The 19,299-nt window shown below is 40.2% G+C and overlaps 3 protein-coding genes across 3 annotated transcripts; 1 reads left to right on the forward strand and 2 right to left on the reverse strand.

The window, feature by feature from the left end:
• The first annotated feature begins 6,707 nt into the window (after positions 1–6,707).
• Positions 6,708–10,961, forward strand: LOC103703102 (beta-fructofuranosidase, insoluble isoenzyme 4-like). Its single transcript, XM_008785812.4, has 7 exons — positions 6,708–6,984; positions 8,412–8,420; positions 8,528–9,384; positions 9,516–9,674; positions 9,818–10,059; positions 10,353–10,446; positions 10,602–10,961. The coding sequence occupies exons 1-7, from the start codon at positions 6,807–6,809 to the stop codon at positions 10,782–10,784; spliced, it is 1,722 nt and encodes a 573-aa protein (XP_008784034.2). The 5' UTR covers positions 6,708–6,806; the 3' UTR covers positions 10,785–10,961.
• A 696-nt stretch (positions 10,962–11,657) lies between these two features.
• Positions 11,658–15,858, reverse strand: LOC103703103 (40S ribosomal protein S14). The gene is made up of 6 exons (XM_008785813.4): positions 15,713–15,858; positions 15,125–15,244; positions 14,987–15,032; positions 13,419–13,504; positions 13,202–13,331; positions 11,658–12,201 (listed from the first exon to the last, which is right to left on the reverse strand). The coding sequence occupies exons 1-6, from the start codon at positions 15,713–15,715 to the stop codon at positions 12,134–12,136; spliced, it is 453 nt and encodes a 150-aa protein (XP_008784035.1). The 5' UTR covers positions 15,716–15,858; the 3' UTR covers positions 11,658–12,133.
• A 1,167-nt stretch (positions 15,859–17,025) lies between these two features.
• On the reverse strand, positions 17,026–17,702 carry LOC103703229. The gene is made up of 2 exons (XM_008786012.1): positions 17,574–17,702; positions 17,026–17,460 (listed from the first exon to the last, which is right to left on the reverse strand). The coding sequence occupies exons 1-2, from the start codon at positions 17,700–17,702 to the stop codon at positions 17,026–17,028; spliced, it is 564 nt and encodes a 187-aa protein (XP_008784234.1).
• Positions 17,703–19,299: the final 1,597 nt, after the last annotated feature.

The following is a 19,299-nucleotide window of genomic DNA, read 5'->3' on the forward strand; positions in this document are numbered from 1 at the left end:
GGCCCACATAGCGTGGACTAAGTTTTCCGCGTATTCCAAATCGCATCACCCCTTTAACTGATCAAATAAGTCATCAATTCTTGGTAGAGGATACTTGTTCTTTATTGTTACTTTATTTATCTCTCGATAATCAATACATAATCTCATACTACCATCCTTCTTCTTTACAAATAAGACTGGGGCTCCCCAAGGTGAAACACTAGGTCTGATGAAACCCTTATCAAGAAGATCCTGCAACTGCTCCTTTAATTCTTTCATTTCAACTGGAGCCATTCTATAGGGGGTCTTAGAGATTGGTGTGGTACCAGGAATCAAATCAATTGCAAAATCAATTTCTCTATCTGGTGGCAAGCTAGGGAGGTCTTCCGGAAAGACATCGGGGTATTCATTTACTACTGGGATATCTTCAAATCTTTGATCTGACTGTCTAGTGTCAACCACTGTGGCAATATATGCCATACTCCCCTTTCTAAGTAGTCGCTTAATTTGCATAGCAGAAATAATTCGAGGGGAGGTATATGCACCACTGTCGATGAAGCTGAATTCAGTATCTCGAGGGATCTAAAATTTTATCCGCTTTTCATGACAGTTAATGGTAGCAAAGTGTGATGCTAAGTAGCCCATACCGAGAATTATGCCAAAGTCATGCGTATCTATAACTATCAAATCAGCAGGCAAGTCTTTACCTACTATCTGAACCGGACAAGTCTTGCAGACCTGATTACCCATCATCCCACTTCCAGCAGGGGTGTTAACATGCAAATCATACTCTAACAGCATGCAAGGTAGATCATGTTTTCGCACAAATATCGATGACATAATGAATGTGCAACACCAGTATCAAATAGTATATAAGCATAAACAGAAGCAACCGGTAGTGTGCTGATCCCTCAAAGGATAATGACTAACCTTAGAGTCAAATTATTATGTTGCTAAGAATATGATTCACAAAATGAACATGTACTGATAATCATTAGATAGCAACGATTTATCTCAAAAATGATTTGTATCAAATCGCAAAAGTAGGTCTAAGAAGGCAAAGTATTGATACCATGATTCAATATGCCACAAAGCCTTTAACTTAAACTTATAAATCATAAGATGAGAGCAAATAATGCATGGTTTATTCAGATATTTAACAAATTAGACCATATTTGGTCATCAATCAACTAACCCGAGTCATGATACGTTCAAATTATCATTATTATTATTATTTTCTTAGCATACCCAAAAATAGCAAAGTCTATCCAAGAAATAACATAATCATATCAGGATTGACCTGAGAATCAATAGTGTTCACCTTCCCTTATTAACAAAATCTTTCATTATTGAATAACATAGTCTTTCATCATAACATGTTACCAAAACACAGTCAATATTTTTGACCAGTTTAAATTTACTCAGTTAATCAAATTTCTGCTGCACAACTCAGATCAATATTTTCCAAACTTTCTTATTAATCCCACATCATCAGCAATTTTTTTTTTTTAATATCCAAACAAAATTTTATCCTTGCTTCCCAAGTACACTAGATCATGATTAACCCTTGAGATAGTTATCGTATTTGTACCATCATATAATCAAGCAATCATATTCTAGATCCAAATTTGAACTAAGCCAATTCTAGTTTTCCTTAACAATTCTATTATACAAGTTGATATTTATTCGAAGCTTCGATAATTAAAAGATTCTCGATCGATTAACTTACTCAGGAGCTTATTTAATCATCCCGAATCTTTTCTTTTAGGCTAAACTTATTTTGGCCTCTCATGAAATCCCCCTTGCATTTCTCATACGGTGATACAAAATCCATAATCAACTCATAGCCTTGATTTATAAATATTTAACTAACAAGAATCTAATAATCTGGTTCAAAGATTTACAAGAAATTCCACAAAGATATAAACTCTATGATTTTACATTGAGATCAACTCCTCAAATAAGTAAAATATTTTTATTTGTAATACTGCAAACATTTCAGGATCTTGTAAATCTACTGGACTTTAGAGAATTTACTAATAACACAATGATATCCATATCGATCAAAATCAAAAATACTATACTTTTCAATGATTTTTATTTTTATTTTTATTTTTTATTTTCTTTCAAGCATCAAGAACTTTTCTAAATCAAGCAAGTCCTATTTTCGACCAACCCAAAAAAAATATTTAAATCCACCAATATTCTCAAGATTACTAATTGACTTTCCATCAAAATATCAATCTTAATTGTTTTAAGTCTCAAGTAGAGCCAAATAAGAATTATTAAGTCTCATCCCAGAGTATATTTTCCTTCTATATACGAGCTCCATGCATGATCCACATACAGATTTCAATGAATATTTTCTAGTCCAAGCTTTAAACATCTTTTTATAGATGAATCTTAAATTGCTACCAAAATAATTAACTTCAACTAGAAGCAATATTCACAGTGCCTGATATCAAGTTAAACTTCCCAAATAATTACATTGCACGATAATAACTCATGATTAATATTCCTTCACTTAATTTAGTCAAAATCTAATTAATCATAACTTGAAATACAAGTTGCTCTACCAAGAAAACTCTTAGAGTAGCTCATTCACACTTTGGTTACGACCATAATTAGGTTGCAGTCTAATTTTAGCATTTCAAAATTATGATAAAATAACTCAAATTTATCAATAACAAAAGCAAATAAATGCCTTCATCTAATGGCCTAATGTCTACCCATCTCTCAAACTTTCTGACGAATCCTAAAGATCCTAAAACTTAAGCTCCATCTGACTATTTCAAATACAATCCCTAGGAATCTGAAACCTAAGCTCTGATACCACCAAATCTGTCACGCCCCGAGCCCGAGGCGCGGCAGACGCCGCACGCCCGGTAACGCACTCCTCAATCCCGTGAGATCAAGCCTCTGGATCTGAAAAAATGGAGAAAATAGAATAATGAGCTACACTAGCCCAGTAAGCAACAAAATACCCCAGAGTGGGGTCAGAGCATATCAGATCAAAATACAGGATAATGTCTGGAATAAATCATAAATAACATCGTTTTGTTGTTTTCAAAACTTATTATTATTTTTCCAAAAACTCTTATACCAGAATCTCAACATAATAGGCTACGGCCACGTAACCCAGTGGCATGGGTTGCACAAGGTGCCAAACACCACTATTATTAAGCACCGGTGGTGTCCAAATACCACTATTCTAATCACCGGTGGTACGGTGTCGAAACCGGTTCCTCACAGATTACAAGTCGACAGGGCCAACGTATAATCCCCATTGGCGGGGCCAGAACAGAACAGAACAGATCATAGCCATGCTGAGAATACATATATATAAAAACAGATTTCATAAATTTTCCAATCATAGTTTACGGATTTCAAAGCATAATTTTCAGAAATTTAACATGCCAGACCCATTTTACTAAATACAAAACATATTTCAGAATTTAATCTATTTATCAAATAATTTAGAAATCACACTCGAAGTATTAAGTTACTTACCTCTTCTCGCTTGATTCCTATTTCAGGTAGACGGATCAGGTTCACCTGTTAAAGTTTAATTAATTTCTTGTTAATTTCAGACTAAGCAAAATTCAAAAATAATACTATTGGACATGGCCAAACAGAGCCCAAAGTTGGCCCATAATGGGCACGGCCTGATAGGGCCCATATCGGACTCGGCCCAATGGGCCCGCATAGACTCGGCTAAATAGGGCCCCCAAGGTTGGCTTCTAATTTGTTCATTTATACAATAAGATTTTTTTGCAGGGACTAATACTTAATTACAGGGTACTATTCTATAATAAAACTTGAGTGAGGGGACTAAATAAATATCGTTGGGGGCCTTTATGTAATAAATCTTTCCTATAGGGATCAAATACAAATTACAGGAGTCCCTATTTCTGAAATAGCATACTGCCAAGGGCTTAACTGCAAAAAATCTGTTTATTGGTCAAATGGGTTTGGGTTTCGGATCCCGGGTTTCGGGTTCGGGTTCCAGTTCAGGTTCAGGTTCAGGTTCGGGTTCGGGTTCGGGTTCGGGTTCGGATTTTCGGGTTTGATCTGGATCCAAGTTGGGCCCATGGGGGTATTGCCCAACTGGGCCCAACCGGACTGGACTGGGCCCAAGTTGGGCCTGCAATGGACTGGGCCCAACGGCCCAATTTGGCCCGTGATGGGCCTCCTCCTTCCCCAAACTCCCCCCCACGAATAGGGGGAGAAGAAGAGACGGAGGAGAGAGGGAGGTGGCCGGCGGGGGTGGCCGGCTTGGGTGGCCAGGGGCCACCCCTCGATCGACTGCCAGCCAGCCGCCATGGCGGCCGGCGGCGTTGCAGGGACCGACGGGGAGGAGAAGCAACCGAGATGATGATCTCGGCTGCTTGGGCTGAAACAGAGGAGAGGAGGATCTCGACGGCGGTCGACGGAGGTGGCAAATCCCGGCCGAGGGAGGCTCGGTCCGGCGTCAAGCGACGGCGGCGATGTTTGAAGCCGAGGGGTTGGATCTCGGAGCAGGGGAAGCTCGCGGAGGGGATCCGGGCGGCGCTCGGTCGGGAAGACACACTGATCGGAGAGGAGGAGGAGGGAAGGAGGAAAGAGAAGGAGGAAGAGGGCTCGGTTTGCCCTAGGGAGGAGGATTTGGGGGGTTTTTATCACCCCCCTCGTGATGGCTCTCCGCCGCGAAGATCGCGGCGGCCGAGCGAGATCCGCGGCCGCGGTTCGGCCGTGGATGAGCTGGAGGGGGGGGGGTGCCGCGGGACTAGCGACATCCCCGCCCCGATCATCCCCGAAAGAGCCGGAGAGGATCGCAAATCGCGATCCTCTGTTCCGGCCTTCCAAAAAGAGAACGGGACTGAAGTCGGCAGGGGCTGCCGACTTCAGCCCGTGTCTCACATAGTTCCTCTTTCTCATATAATTCATTAGATGAAAGGTCCATAAGCTCTTCTTTCCTATCTAGAATATCCAGCTCATGAAGAATCTTGTCTTTGATGTCTTTGTTGGCAATTCGCTTAAAGGCAAATCAAGTTTTAAGTGCAGACTGAAGCATTTTCAAATTTGCGACCCACATTGCATTAGGATCAGAACATCCAACGAAGCTGCGCCAAGTAGCATTCCATGTTAGAATTTTTGATATATTCTCGAAGGACCACCACAATTAGAAAGCACACTTCTTCAATACATTGAAACTTCTTCCTCCTCGAAAAGCCATGCGCTCTACTTCTCTGTTAGGATCAAGCTTCTCCAACGATTGTGCTTGTTAGAAGAAAATCGAGCTAAGCCAAATTATTATATTTTGAGAACGAGTCATAAATCTATATATAAGAGGCAAAACATGTTTTTATGATAATGTATATTACGCGCTTCGGTTTAAACAAACTATTTTCAATCTTTTAAATTTATTTTAATAATTTTTTTTAATATTATTATAAAATAAATGTACAGGAATTGTTGTTTTTAGAATGATTTTCAACAGGAGGAGCATTGTAAAGCACGCCACTCTGATTCGGAACACTGAAAGGGACTACGGCGAGACTGCCCTCTCTTCCACCAGAAGGAGATGACGTGGAGGAGTTGTGGTCCGACCTGGAATCCTCGCGGCATCTGGACGCCACGATCTCCGCCATAAGAGGTATGCTCGACGAAACAGGGGCGACGTGTTTCGAAGCGGAGGAGATGAGCAGGAACAAAAATCATATGGTGCGCGTACCATACTAGATCGTATGGTACGCGCTCCTATTTCAGCCACGTCAGTATGGTACGTAAATCTCAAAAAAAAAAAAAAAAAACCAACCGGAAGTCCCACACTCCGCCTCGAGTCCCCCATAGGCTGACGTGGAGATATCGAGATGACTCGGCCTCACGTGATTGTTCGCAGAAATGGGGGCCATCACAGCAGCCGAAACAGGGGCGAATGAGGCGTTGAAATCCCGCTCTTTAGCCAAGTGCCACGGATGAGGAACGGGTCGAAGAATCCGCGAAACAGGGGAAATAAGCCGTGGACTCTTCGGGTTGTTCGCGCCCTCTAAGAAACTTCCTTCCGCGGATAAGGCGGAAGTCTCGTCGGTCGATCCATTTGCGTGAGCACCATAGATATTGTCTTCACAGCTTCACGAGTTGGCAAGGAATCTCCAAAGATAAATAAGTCTTTTCCCCTCCTTCTGTCATATGTTTATCTACAAGAAAACTAGTAGCCAACTAAGTTATAGCAGATGTATTAGCTCTTGATGGATTAATAGGCATTGACTTTTACCCTTACAAAAATGGGTCAGCATAATAGTTAATGGCTAAACGATGCTTGCAAGCTTTGAATGCAGTTTTACAAAACAGGGGTTGTCTTGTAGCCAACTACGTATCAGACAAAACCTACATCTAATATCTTGAAAGCTCTATATGAAAATAACGAGTTCTTTTCAAGAACACTGAGAAGTTGAGAATTCTCTCCATCAGATGGGGACCGAATAAACAACCCCATTTCGGAAACTCAAAATGACAAAGTCTTTTTTTTTTTTTGAATAGAAAATTAAGGAGCCATTGTCATGCACAGCCAAAGACTTGGTAAACAATTTGAATTCGATGTGCAGGACCCCTTCCTTTTCAAGAGGACAAATAACTGATAGCCATTTGTTACTGTGTCTTTATCGTGTCGTTTCTAATGAGAGCACATGGATCGGACTATTGAGACATCTACGTGGTCCATACTAAATATTTTTCTTCCTCCACCTACCTCATAAAAAAACCCTTCTTTCGCGAGTTTTATGCAACTTGTCTTCATACATAAACCCTCAGTTTTCTCTTAACTCTTCCATATTTTCTTGTTCATCATGGCTTCCTTTCTTTGGATCCTCTGCTTCTTCTGTTACTTCTTCGTGTTCGCTAGCAATGGTGCGGCGGCTTATCGCAGAGTCTTCAGATTTCCAGAATCTCAGGAGACTTCTTCTATTGCTAGCAACCAATATAGAACTGCATACCACTTCCAGCCTCCTAAGAACTGGATGAATGGTATGTTTTCCCTAACCCATCTTTGAGTCTTCTATATCTTTCAAGGTAGTCATGTCCTCAGTTAACATATCCCTTTGCATCAACCGTTTCATTCCCCAATTCATCAGCCTGTGTCATTTTCTTGCAGGTGAATTTTGTATAAAGGATACACTTAATAATTGATTTTGTCAAAAAAAGTGGGATTAATTTTATTTTGAGAATAATACATATTTTGGAATCCACAAACAATTTTGCCCTAGATATGAGTTTAGATGGGCGATGATGTGTATCTATTGAATGCCTCGCAGATATATGTTGAATATGCAATACATATATTTTGAATATCCAATACACATTTGTCTAGCATGTCTTGTATTTAGACTTCTGGATAAAATTCTCTAGAGATCCTATATGTGTTCTGTTTTGCAAAATAACAATGAATATAATAATAATCTGATTTTTTTTCTTGCGAAATCAATAACTACAAAATTTTGAACAATCGACTTCCAGGAAGAATGGGTCTCTCCAGGCTTTCCTCCCAAAATGAAATTGATCAATAACAACCACCCAATTGCATTGCCTATCACACCTTATCTTGAATATGTTCGCTGTCCGGCTTCCTGACAGCTGAAATTTGTGAATTCGCGGAAGAATTTGCAGCTCTCACTAGCCACCAGCACAAAGAAATTTCTATGGGGGATGGAGGTCTGTTCTTCTTTGGATGCTTTACTATGACATACAAGGTTATCAAGAAACAGCTTCAACAGTATGTTAGGAATTTGGTTTAGGTCTATTTGTTTTTATAAATCTCGGTTCTTCCTTCGTTTAGCGGTCGAGATAAATCAAGATCTCAGTCCATCTCGATGTAGGGCACCTGCCGAGATCTCCATAATTAAAAGCCTTGGGCACAAGCAAGATTAACAAATCCTGGCTGAACTGGCCTGGGGATCCAACTAGCTAACCATCAGGACAGTGTCCCTGATCTAATACTATTAGGCGTTTAGATCCATAACAGGCCCAACCATAAACACCAGCATTCTCACAGTAAAACTGAAGCAATAAATATTAGCCTTGAGCAAGCTGTAGCCTGAGACAGCATCAACCTCAAGAGCTCATCTCGACGACTCAACCTCGCCCCCGTCAGGAGGGCACACTATACAAATCCAGATACCACCGAACTCCGAAGAGCCGTCTTTTCGTGAGCATTTAATCGAACAGATGCTGTGCATCGCAAGCCCTACCACTGTTCGCGGTGATCCCGAACTCGTGCAAACCGAGCAAAGAAAACAATTAACATTTAAATATTGCAAGTTCGTATATTTCCTTCATCATATCATGACAATATGGTAAAACTTGGATTTGTTACGATTTTGCCAAGCTCTAACTTGTCTTTGTATTTATTTTGCATGCAATTGCCACGCAAACTTGGCCCATCAACCGAACCCCAGATCCAAACGGTACGTACTCCTTTATTCACGCATCTACGTTCCAAGTTCCCTTTCCAACTGAAATTTGAAAGGTTACACCCGCCTCCAACGCCAAAAAAAAAAAAAAAAAAAAACAGGACCCATGTACTACAATGGCATTTACCACCTTTTCTACCAGTACAACCCCAACAGCGCAGTGTGGGGCAACATCACTTGGGGACACTCCATATCGACTGACCTCATCAACTGGACGCCACAAGATCCTGCGATCCACCCGAGCAAGAGCTTCGACATCAATGGATGCTGGTCCGGATCCGCAACAATCCGTCGCGGCAGCGAGCCTGCGATCCTTTACACTGGCATCGACGCAGAGAACCGGCAAGTCCAGAATGTCGCGATCCCGAAGAACCTGTCGGATCCATTCTTAAGGGAGTGGTCGACGCCCGATTACAACCCGCTAATGGAACCGGTTGATGGGCTCGATCCAAGCCAGTTCAGAGACCCGATGACTGCTTGGCATGGCTCCGATGGCCATTGGAGGGTGGCTGTGGGGGCTCAGATTGCGGGGAATGGAACGGCCGTCTTGTACAAGAGTAGCGACTTCGTGCATTGGGTGCGAGCTGCATCTCCCTTGCATACTTCGAAAGGCTCGGGCATGTGGGAGTGCCCCGACTTCTATCCAGTGCCATCGAAGGGAAGGCAAGGCTTGGATACGTCGGAGAATTCCAAAGATGTGAAGCGTGTGCTGAAGATGAGCCTGAGCGAGACGCAGAGCGACCATTATATGTTGGGAAAGTATGACATTGAGAAGGACATCTTTGTGCCAGACGAAACAGTCGATGATTATCGGGTATGGTTAAGGTATGATTATGGCAAATTCTATGCTTCAAAGACATTCTTCGATGAAGAGAAGAAGCGGAGGATCTCGTGGGCTTGGTTGAATGAATCGGACACCGAGGCTGATGCTTTGTTAAAGGGGTGGGCAGGAATTCAGGTGAGTCCTGATCAAAACACAAGTAGAACTTACAAGTTCTTCTACAGTAAATTTACACAAATAGAACTTAGAAGTTCTTTTTAACTCTGCAAATTTACACCAAAGGAATCATAACTTTTGGTGGATTTCAGGCAGCTCCCAGGACAATCTGGCTAGATAGCAATGGAAGGCAACTGGTGCAATGGCCTGTTAAGGAGCTTGAATCTCTTAGAAGAAATGGAGCTCATTTGCAGAACACGGAGCTCAAGACAGGAGGCCTCTTCGAAATCAAAGGAGTAAAAGCTTCGCAGGCTAGTCTTTCATCTAATATCTCATTTGATGTTGAAAAAATACTACTACTTTATCTCCCCAAAATAATGCTGCTATGCTATAGATGTTAGCCTTATGTTATTTCTGCGTGCTGGTTTTGGTTGTGCTCTGACCTTCCAAACAGGCAGATGTTGAAGTAGACTTTGAGCTACCAAGCCTAGAGAGAGCAGAGCCCTTGGATCCTTCTTGGCTGATGGACCCTCCAAAGCTTTGTCGCGAGGAGGATGCTTCTGTTCAAGGTGGGCTTGGTCCCTTTGGGCTGTTGATCTTGGCTTCTCATAACCTCGAGGAACACACTGCCGTCTTCTTCAGGGTATACAAAGCTCACAACGGATACATGGTTCTTTTGTGTTCTGACCAAAGGAGGTAACTCATGTTGCTTTGTCTTTAGGCTGTACTATGAGACATGTAGGACAACTAAAACAACCAAAAACTTAACAAAAAAACCTATAGTACAATTTTCTTGGCACTAAAAGCATTTTGCTTCATGATAACCCTACACCAAGATCATTTTGAGGCTGCCCTGTTTCAAAATCTCGTCATGCAATCAGTTTGCTCTCAAAGTTCTAATGACCCATGTGTTTAGTAAGCTTGGAAACATATTACTGAGTTTCTTCTGCATGTTTCATTACTCCTCTATTTTTCGATTCCAAATGCAGGTCCTCTTTGAGACCAGAAGTTGACAAGCCAGCGTATGGGAGCTTTGTGGATATGAACATCGAAAAGGAAGGAAGGATTTCTCTGAGGACCTTGGTGGGTTAATGAATGTTTAGTTCTTTGATCTATCTCGCTAGTTTGTAATTAGAGTGATAATAAACATATGACCATATATCATCTGACCTATGTTTTATATTCCTCAAAAAATATACAATCTGAAGGACTTTTGACGCTGGGGATTTTGAATACAGATTGATCATTCAGTTGTAGAGAGCTTTGCTGGTGGAGGGAGAACATGCATCACAGCTAGAGTTTACCCTGAAGTCCTTGTGACAGGCGACATCCATCTATATGCATTCAACAATGGAACTGAGACAATAAAGATTCCGAAACTTCAGGCATGGGACATGGCCAAACCTTGGATAAATGTATAAGGTGAATAGATGGTCATGAGAAATCAACTAGGAGGAGACTGATGGGTCGTATTCTTTTGATTTCTAATTAAATAATGGGTCATATTCTTAGCTTGTCCGAAACCTCATCTGATTCATGTAACCAAATATCATTATAAATTTATGACGCAATAATTGTTAATGCATTTTGTTATTATTATCCATTTTATTATATACTATTAAGAATATAATTATAAGATGGTAATATGAAAATAATTATGACCCCTATATAATTAGAATAATATTAAAACAGTGATTTATATTTAAATTTACTAGAAATAACAATAAGTTCCTAGTATAACATCATAATATATATAGTTCATTAATTGGCTGTCCATCGATTAAATATGATAAACAGCATAAATTGTTGCTACCAAGGGGTAAATTCACTTAGCCATTTTGTAAATACATTCACAATTATCAATATTTTAATATTATTAATTATAGAAAAATAAACAGAAACCTCTTTTTCATCACTAGGTCTTATTGCAACAATTCCTATACAATCCCCATACAGTAATTGGAACTGCAAGCACCTGAACAGCCCCGAAGTACAAAATGATGACATGACTTATTTCAAAATAAAAAAGAATTCGGAGCAAACGAATCCATTTACTCTAATTTAACATACTCCAGCACCAAATATAACCATGGCTGACTGATATAAACTTGCCAACCCTTAGCCCACTGATATAACCTCACCACATTTTCACCTCTCTAATATCAGAGTCCCTATATGACATGTTTTAATGCCTAAAATCCCCAAACCACCATGGCAAGCAGGTTAAAACGCAGACAGGAGCACGGCCAGTAAGATGGGACATCCTTGCCAATGATTTCAGACATAACACAACCTGTCCAAACCGAATGATATTATTACATTTAGTTCTCACTAGTGTAGAACTAGAAAATTAGTACCACAGGAGTTACATTTGCAACATAATAAGCAAACCCACTGACTAATAAAAATCTGAATGGTAAACCCTCGTACAAAATAACACATCCAAATAATGAACCTCATAATCTGCTTATGCTTCACCGAATCCATGCATACTAGATAAAGCTAAATGGAAGAACTTATAACAAGAAGCAAAGCATTAAGATCAAGTTCGCAAAGGTGTTCGGCATCTCCAATGATCCTAAAACAAAATGCAAAATATCTACTAAACAAATCACAGCGGTATCATCCGATGATTCATGATGAATTCATCAAATAAATCAACATTCCTGATAAACATTAAGAAAACTACAAAACTGAACCCAAAAATACGAGGAATTGTCTGGCCAGTGGTAGAGAGCCGTGGCTGCTCTGTAACAGACGTGAAGATAAGTTACAGCCTCCTCCCTCTTCTCCCACCCTTTCTGCGCGTGCTGTCAGTGGGGATGGGGGTCACGTCCTCTGCAGTGCACAAAAAAAAAAAAAAAAAGAAAGAGCAGCACATTACAGTATGTTAGTAAAATACCCCACTGGAAGAAGAAGCATGATGTTCATCCACATTGTTTGACCAAACAACAAAGATAATGGCAATTACAAATCAAACTACAATGCCATCCGCCAGCATGCAAAAGTGCCTAGAAGGTATCTTGATCCGATAATCAAACACTGGATTATTCATTCCAAACCAAGATAGCCTGCACAATCCAAAGGGTTTTGGAGAATCTGGAAGAATTTGGACACCAGAAAAACATACCGAAAAAAAAAGCTAAGTTCAATCAATGCGAACACAATGTCATCAATGTGATTAATGGATGCTCGACTTAAGTGAAATGCATGTTTGAATGGTCTTAATGAAGGCGACATTCTTTCAACTTAGTGAAGAAACAACCTACATAAATCATAAGGCGACATTCTGGACCAGGCTCGCATTAACAGAGCGTTCAGACCAGTCTGACACTAAGCATGCAAATTGGCATCAACAAATCATAAGCTAGACATAACGCGATCTAAAATTTCTGTTATAAAGATGGAGTATCCAATATGGCTCAGCGTTGTAGTGGAGTGTGAAAAAGATCAGGGCAGGGTTGATCAGTTTGTCAACACATGCCACCTACCATTTAGAAAACCAATTTCCCGCAACTATTGTTACACAACAAAGCAAAACTAAGGCTAAAAAACCAATAGTAGTGTAACAATCGATGCAGGGAACCACAAGAACATATTATTTTGTATTATTTCTTAAAATACGAATGGACCATAGCATCTGCAATAGATGATGAATACATAATATTTTTGATGTGTTTCAGATTGCATCTTACCAGATGTTTCCTACTACCAGAAAAACCAGAAAATGAGTTCCACCCCATGAAGTATGACCATGAGTAACAAATCACAAAAATAAACTCACAAAGCTTACATAGTTCAGACAAAAGATAGATGCTAATCAAATTTAAGTATTTACCAATACGCCCGATTTTCATTCCAGAACGAGCCAAGGCTCTAAGGGCTGACTGAGCACCAGGTCCAGGAGTCTTTGTCTTATTCCCACCAGTGGCTCGAAGCTTAATATGAAGAGCAGTAATGCCCAATTCCTATGGACATGGATGAGAAATGAAATGAACATAATCACTAGAGAAGAAGAAATGAAAATGACCCAGAAGTAGCTCAAGATAGCAGACCTTGCACCGCTGAGCAACATCTTGTGCTGCAAGCATGGCTGCATAAGGAGATGATTCATCCCTGTCAGCTTTAACCTTCATGCCACCTATTAAAAAGGTTAAGTTCGCTGTGTCTCAGACTGCTTCTAACAATCCAAAACAATAACTGTTCTTTTGAAAAAAATGGAGTTTCAATCTCTGAACTAAATGTTTCACAAAGAATTTATACCAAACTGCAAAATCAGAAATTTTCTACACCTCACTCATGATATTTCAAGATAAGTTACCTAGTTGGCATTAGTCCAGCAATCAGGTTTCTACTCTACCTCTTTACCAAACTATGTTCTGATTTTGCAACTTGGCATAATCTGATTCACAAAAACAGTTCCAAATAACTGAGATAAAGTTTGTATCAAGGGCATTTCTTACCTTTTCTACTTAAGGACGATTATGCAAGTACACATACATACAAGAATCAATAACTCCATATAAGAAACTGTTTGTTTATAATAATAATAATGTTTTCATTGGATATACAAGATATCGAAGGATTCAAGAAACTTGCAACAGCAATGACTGAGCATAAGAGTATTGGCTTTTAGGGTTTGATAGAATGAGGTTGCTCATATGGGCAAAAACATGGAACCAAAGGGGCTTCACTGACAGTACGCTCAAATGTTACCTCCTTAAAGTCCATTACAAAGTTAATAAGACATATATGCCTCAAGACTAAACTCAAGAGAAAACTTTCTTCCTACATGTATTAATCACAATCACTCTTGCCTCCTAGACATCTATCATTAAGCAGATTATTGAGTATTGATCGGACATATCATACAACAAAGAATCTTTTTAAAGATAGGATAAAAGATTGAATTAAAAAAAGAGAGATGCCACAAATTAAAAAATGTAACCTCTAGATCTTCCTCTTCCCTAACCTAGACATCAATATTGCATGGTTATGACTCAAAATGAATCCACATCATTAAAGGAAGGCAATATTAAAGGCCACGCTTAAGAGCTAAAAATTAAACAAAAGAGAATTATGAATGTTCTATACAGAAAAAAATAGTAAATAACAAATAAAAACCTAAACAATAAACATAAAAACTAAAAAGAGGTTCTTTCTACTTGCATCCACAAGAGTACCAAAAACACTATTCAAATCACACAACATTCTCTGTTCTTATTGTTGCTAAATCTCCTCAAATTGTTTCTTTATCCAAGTTAGCGTTACAGATTTGCACCAACATACTTATCTCATTCTATCTAATCCAAAATCAGCCTTTCTTAGTAGTGCAATCAATGATATATTTGAATTTCATTTTCACATTATAAGTTCATATAGTTCCATGTCTTACTACAGTTCAATGATTATGCAACTCAATAAAAATCATACAACCGAGGTATGTATTGACTCCACTTTTCAATCTTACCATACACCCACATTTACATCCATGCTAAGTTCAAACAAACACTAGGCAACAACAAATCCTTTTGCAGAAAAAAACTGATCCATCTCCAGACAGAGGATAAAGCACCATCAGATTTGAACATATAATAAATTCAGCACAGGAAAATTCTCATACCAGTGATGCGAACAATTGTTTCTCTCCCAGACAAATCAGTAACATGCTGCAACTCAAAAATTATATCCAGTCAGTAGTGGGAACTAAAAAATGTGCGCATTTTTTTGTAGATAAAAAAACAAAGGCATCAAAACTCACAATGAAAGTATCGTTGAATGATGCAAAAATGTGAGCCACACCAAACGCATGCTCTCCTTCTCGAACTGTTGGTCCAAGTGTCACATTTTCCTCTTTGGTCTCCCTGGTCTTCCTTCTCGACTGCAAAACCAACACATGTAAGAATTCGTAAAGAGAAGCCTCAAGCTCTGACAAGAGTCATGAGGAACTCTTGGAAGCAAAAACTCAAGAACTCGATCCAAGAAACGATGATGCATCTCAAGAAACGGATCAAAAAAAATCTATACCTTGTCGTAAAAATGTGTCATTTTTTAAGTTATAGAATCATACGCTTCACATTTCGAATACAGAGATTCAAGTCTCAGAGAACGAAAATCCAAGGAATCCAACAAAACCCTCTGCCAGTCTATTGAATTCCAAGAAAAACACAGAAAAAGAAAGGTCGAAGCATCTGACCCTCGGATAGGATCATGCTTTACAACGATTAGACGGCCCAAGAAACACAAAAGGAATCGAAATGTATAGCAAAAAAGAAAGCCAAAAAAGAGAGAGAGAGAGAAGAAGGGATTTAGAGCAGCAATTGATCAAACGAGGCCTCAGATCTCTTACCATGGTGGCGGTGGCGGTGGCGACGAAGGGGGCGGCGGTTTGGAGGCGCTAGGTTTTGATCCGGGAAAATATAGAACCCTAGTTTTCGCCTTCGATGCATTGCCGCCGTTACCCTAAACTCGATTATATATAGAAGATAAAATGGGCCGAGCCCACCACCTTTACGTCGTGCAGGTTTGGACATTATAACGAATATTTGGGCTACAGACCGGACCTAGTGCCTGTCCATACGTCAATGGGTTAACATAAACACTGCCAATTTTAACATTATTATATGACTCGGTGTCTCCCACTGTGTTAATAAATTTGACCCATAAAAGCATTACACTAAGCTCTCTTTTGATCCTGGTTCTCCATGCCCATAGTTTTTATGATCACTGACTGGCGTTGATCAGACCCGACCTCTTAATTTTAATTCACAAATCACTAGTTTAAGATATGGCATTCGGACGGGGTTGTATCTTTCGTGTGAAAGGTAGATTCATCATTCTTAGCACGGGTCCTCATTGGACTAAGAAATTTGAGCAGATAGATGAATGAAGAGTTTAGAGTGTTTTTTTGTTATCTTATCTTAATCCTATTGGTGATGCTTTTTTAATTAGAATGCCACTGATTGTGCCGGTACCCAAGTATGAATAAGCTAATTAGAAGTTCTCATAGTGGATATTTCAGGTTATGATAATTGAAACTTGACCAAAATTAAGTCCAAAAGGATTGACCATAAAATATTATCGTGCAATGTAATTATTTATTTATTAGTTAATTTGGAAGTTTATTTTGATAGGGGGTATATTGAGATCTTACATCTAGTTTAAATTTAATTATTTTGATGGTAAGTTAGGTTCGTTAATAAAAAATTGTTTATGACTTTATTTTTTTAATAATATTTATTGAAATACTTTTTGAGGTTAAAATTTATATGTGCATAATGCATCAAATTCTTACGTAGTTTTGATGCTTGCTCTCCGTTTAGAGAAACCACCCGCCGCCTACGTCTCCCCTCTCGGGACAAACGTCGAACTCCTCTGCCCTACCGTCAGAAAAAAAAAAAAACCAACTGCTGAAGCAGTCGCAAACAGTGGAAAAAAAAAAAAAGTCAACCATAGATATCCAAAATTAACATGGAAAGAAAGCAGAAGAATCCATTAACAAAAAGAAACCATCGACGCCACCAACATTCCGCTGTAGTTTAATCTAAATTGCTGTCGTTTAATCTAAACTCTAGCTGTCTCCTAGACCGTATCCCTCTTGACATCTATCGTTAGGTTTTTTTTTTGGGTCAGAGCAAGAAGCCTTGATGCTACCGCCTTCCTCTACCGTTTACGGTGGGGGCAGGGGCCGAGGAAAGCCGCGCAGAGCTCGTAGGCACAGCGATACGTGCCAGGAAGCGGCAGCACGTGCGAATCTGGAGACCCACAGGCCTTGAACAGTCCCATCCCCGTTCCCTCCCTCGGTTCCTCCACCGCCAATGGGTGGCCGGTGCACGAGACGGCGTCGCCCGCGGCCGGCGAGGAGCCTACGGAGGGCTCGCGGAGTTGCTCCAGAGATGCGATCATGGCCTCGTGCTCCCTGGCGATCCTCTGCCACGTCTCCCTCTCCTCCTCTGCTCTTTTGAGGCGCGATTCCAGTTCCATCATTCGGTCCCGGGCCATCAACAATTCGCTCAGAAGGAAGGAGGTCATCGACTCGTCGCTCTGGAGAAGCGATAGCGTGTGCTGCCGGGTAAACGCCGCTCCTGGCCGGTTGCTCTGTTTTAGAAACAAAACAGAACTGAATTAAGATAGGATCTTTCTCGGACTTCTCATCCCCTACAAAAAAAAAAAAACGAATTTCGTACTTGATTCAAAGAAGAAGAACGTACCTGGAGGCCAAGGTTGGTCAAGGATTGTTCCATGGAGAGAGGGCGATTGGCGAGGAAATTGGAAGGCGGAGCAACCAGCATCGGTGGTGCAGGAAAATAAAGACAACCCGGCGACCAGAAACCTGCCATCTCCTCAATACCTGCGCTGTAGAAGAGAAGGAGATAGAAACAGAGAAGAGGAGAGCAGAAGTTATAGTTGGATCGAACGCAGGGAACGATTTATAATCGCTGAAGTAGGAGTTGGTGGTGGTGGTGAAGTTTTGTTGCAATATATATAGAGTTGCGAAGAGATCTAACTCGGAAAGGACTAGATCGGGAGGTTGAGTCATCGTTTCAACCAATAAGGCCGAGTAAACCTAATTAAGTAAGCCCGGTACAATTTAAGAAACGTGGCGACCTTGACGTGGCTGAGTCAAAATTGGAGCTGAAACGCCACGAGAATTGCCCGCTAGGAGCATGTAACCCGCGCCGCACGTTGAGGTTACCTGTAATAAAAAAAAAAAAAACGATACCATATTAGCACATATTTTTTTATAATAAATGATCTAGGGCTCAAGTCCTTATTTTTTGAACTCTAGATTGGCCCAAATAGGAGGTCCAAGACTGGTGACCACTCAACATTTGACTTTTTTTCGGTCTTCACTAGCTTTCTAGTCATTGTTGGATTCCACTAGATCTGGCAATCCTTGATCGCTATAAGTTACCTATATTTTGATTTGATTTTTGATTGGATAGAATGAACTTAACCGGATTGATTGGATTGTTGGTCCTTACCACCCGATCAGCCCTATCCTTCTTCATTCTTATCGAGCATGAAGCCCTGTCTCTCTTTGTTCAGGTCCCAATCATTGTGGAGGCCCTGAACCACCCTGATACTTAGACGGTAAACCGGCCCATTACTTCAACCCCAGCTAGATTTTTTTGAAATTTGATCACTATTGATCTTCACGCGACGAGTTGAATTCGCCTTGCTCGGACTGACCTGGGCAGTCGGGCAGTGTCACTAGACGGACCTAATTTGGGGATATGAGGTCGTTTTCTAATAGTATTTTGATTTTTGACCTCGCATTGCTTTTGAGACGATGAAGAAATATTTTAGAAAGATGTCTCTTTGACTTCGCATACCTGAATGGCTGACCATAAAAGAATGCAATGCCATAGATCATATGAAAGCAATAATAATTCTTAAAAATTTATTTAATTAAAAAAATATTCAAATAACTCTTACAATAGTTCCAAAGTAACATAACTATTTATTTAAATTAAATAAAATATTCTAACTAGTCTAAATAATCTTATTAGAACTCCAATAATTAAAAGTATCTTCAAAAAATCTAACCACGGTCGCAACGTTTCCTAAATTGTACCGGGCTTACTTAATTAGGTTTACTCGGCCTTATCGGTTGAAACGATGACTCAACCCCACTATTCTAGTCCTTTCCGAATTAGATCTCTTCGCAACTCTATATATATTACAACAAAACTTCACCACCACCACCAACTCCTACTCCAGCGATTATAAATCGTTCCCTGCGTTCGCTCCAACTATTACTTCTGCTCTCCTCTTCTCTGTTTCTATCTCCTTCTCTTCTACAGCGCAGGTATTGAGGAGATGGCAGGTTTCTGGTCGCCGGGTTGGCTTTATTTTCCTGCACCACCGATGCAGGTTGCTCTGCCTTCCAATTCCCTCGCCAATCCCCCTCTCTCCATGGAACAATCCTTGACC

This window comes from Phoenix dactylifera, chromosome 10 (assembly GCF_009389715.1).
Source record: "Phoenix dactylifera cultivar Barhee BC4 chromosome 10, palm_55x_up_171113_PBpolish2nd_filt_p, whole genome shotgun sequence".
Taxonomy (NCBI): domain Eukaryota; kingdom Viridiplantae; phylum Streptophyta; class Magnoliopsida; order Arecales; family Arecaceae; genus Phoenix; species Phoenix dactylifera.

Excerpts from the sequence above, each read along its gene's own strand:
- LOC103703102 (XM_008785812.4), top strand. The coding sequence starts at position 6,807 with ATGGCTTCCTTTCTTTGGATCCTCTGCTTCTTCTGTTACTTCTTCGTG. Across the intron at positions 9,675-9,817 it reads AAGGAGTAAAAGCTTCGCAG|GCAGATGTTGAAGTAGACTT; the intron begins GCTAGTCTTTCA and ends CCTTCCAAACAG. Across the intron at positions 10,447-10,601 it reads GGATTTCTCTGAGGACCTTG|ATTGATCATTCAGTTGTAGA; the intron begins GTGGGTTAATGA and ends TTTTGAATACAG.
- LOC103703229 (XM_008786012.1), bottom strand. The coding sequence starts at position 17,702 with ATGGCAGGTTTCTGGTCGCCGGGTTGTCTTTATTTTCCTGCACCACCG. Across the intron at positions 17,461-17,573 it reads TGACCAACCTTGGCCTCCAG|AGCAACCGGCCAGGAGCGGC; the intron begins GTACGTTCTTCT and ends TTTCTAAAACAG.
- LOC103703103 (XM_008785813.4), bottom strand. Across the intron at positions 13,332-13,418 it reads ATGTTGCTCAGCGGTGCAAG|GAATTGGGCATTACTGCTCT; the intron begins GTCTGCTATCTT and ends CCATGTCCATAG. Across the intron at positions 12,202-13,201 it reads AATGAAAATCGGGCGTATTG|AGGACGTGACCCCCATCCCC; the intron begins GTAAATACTTAA and ends TGTGCACTGCAG.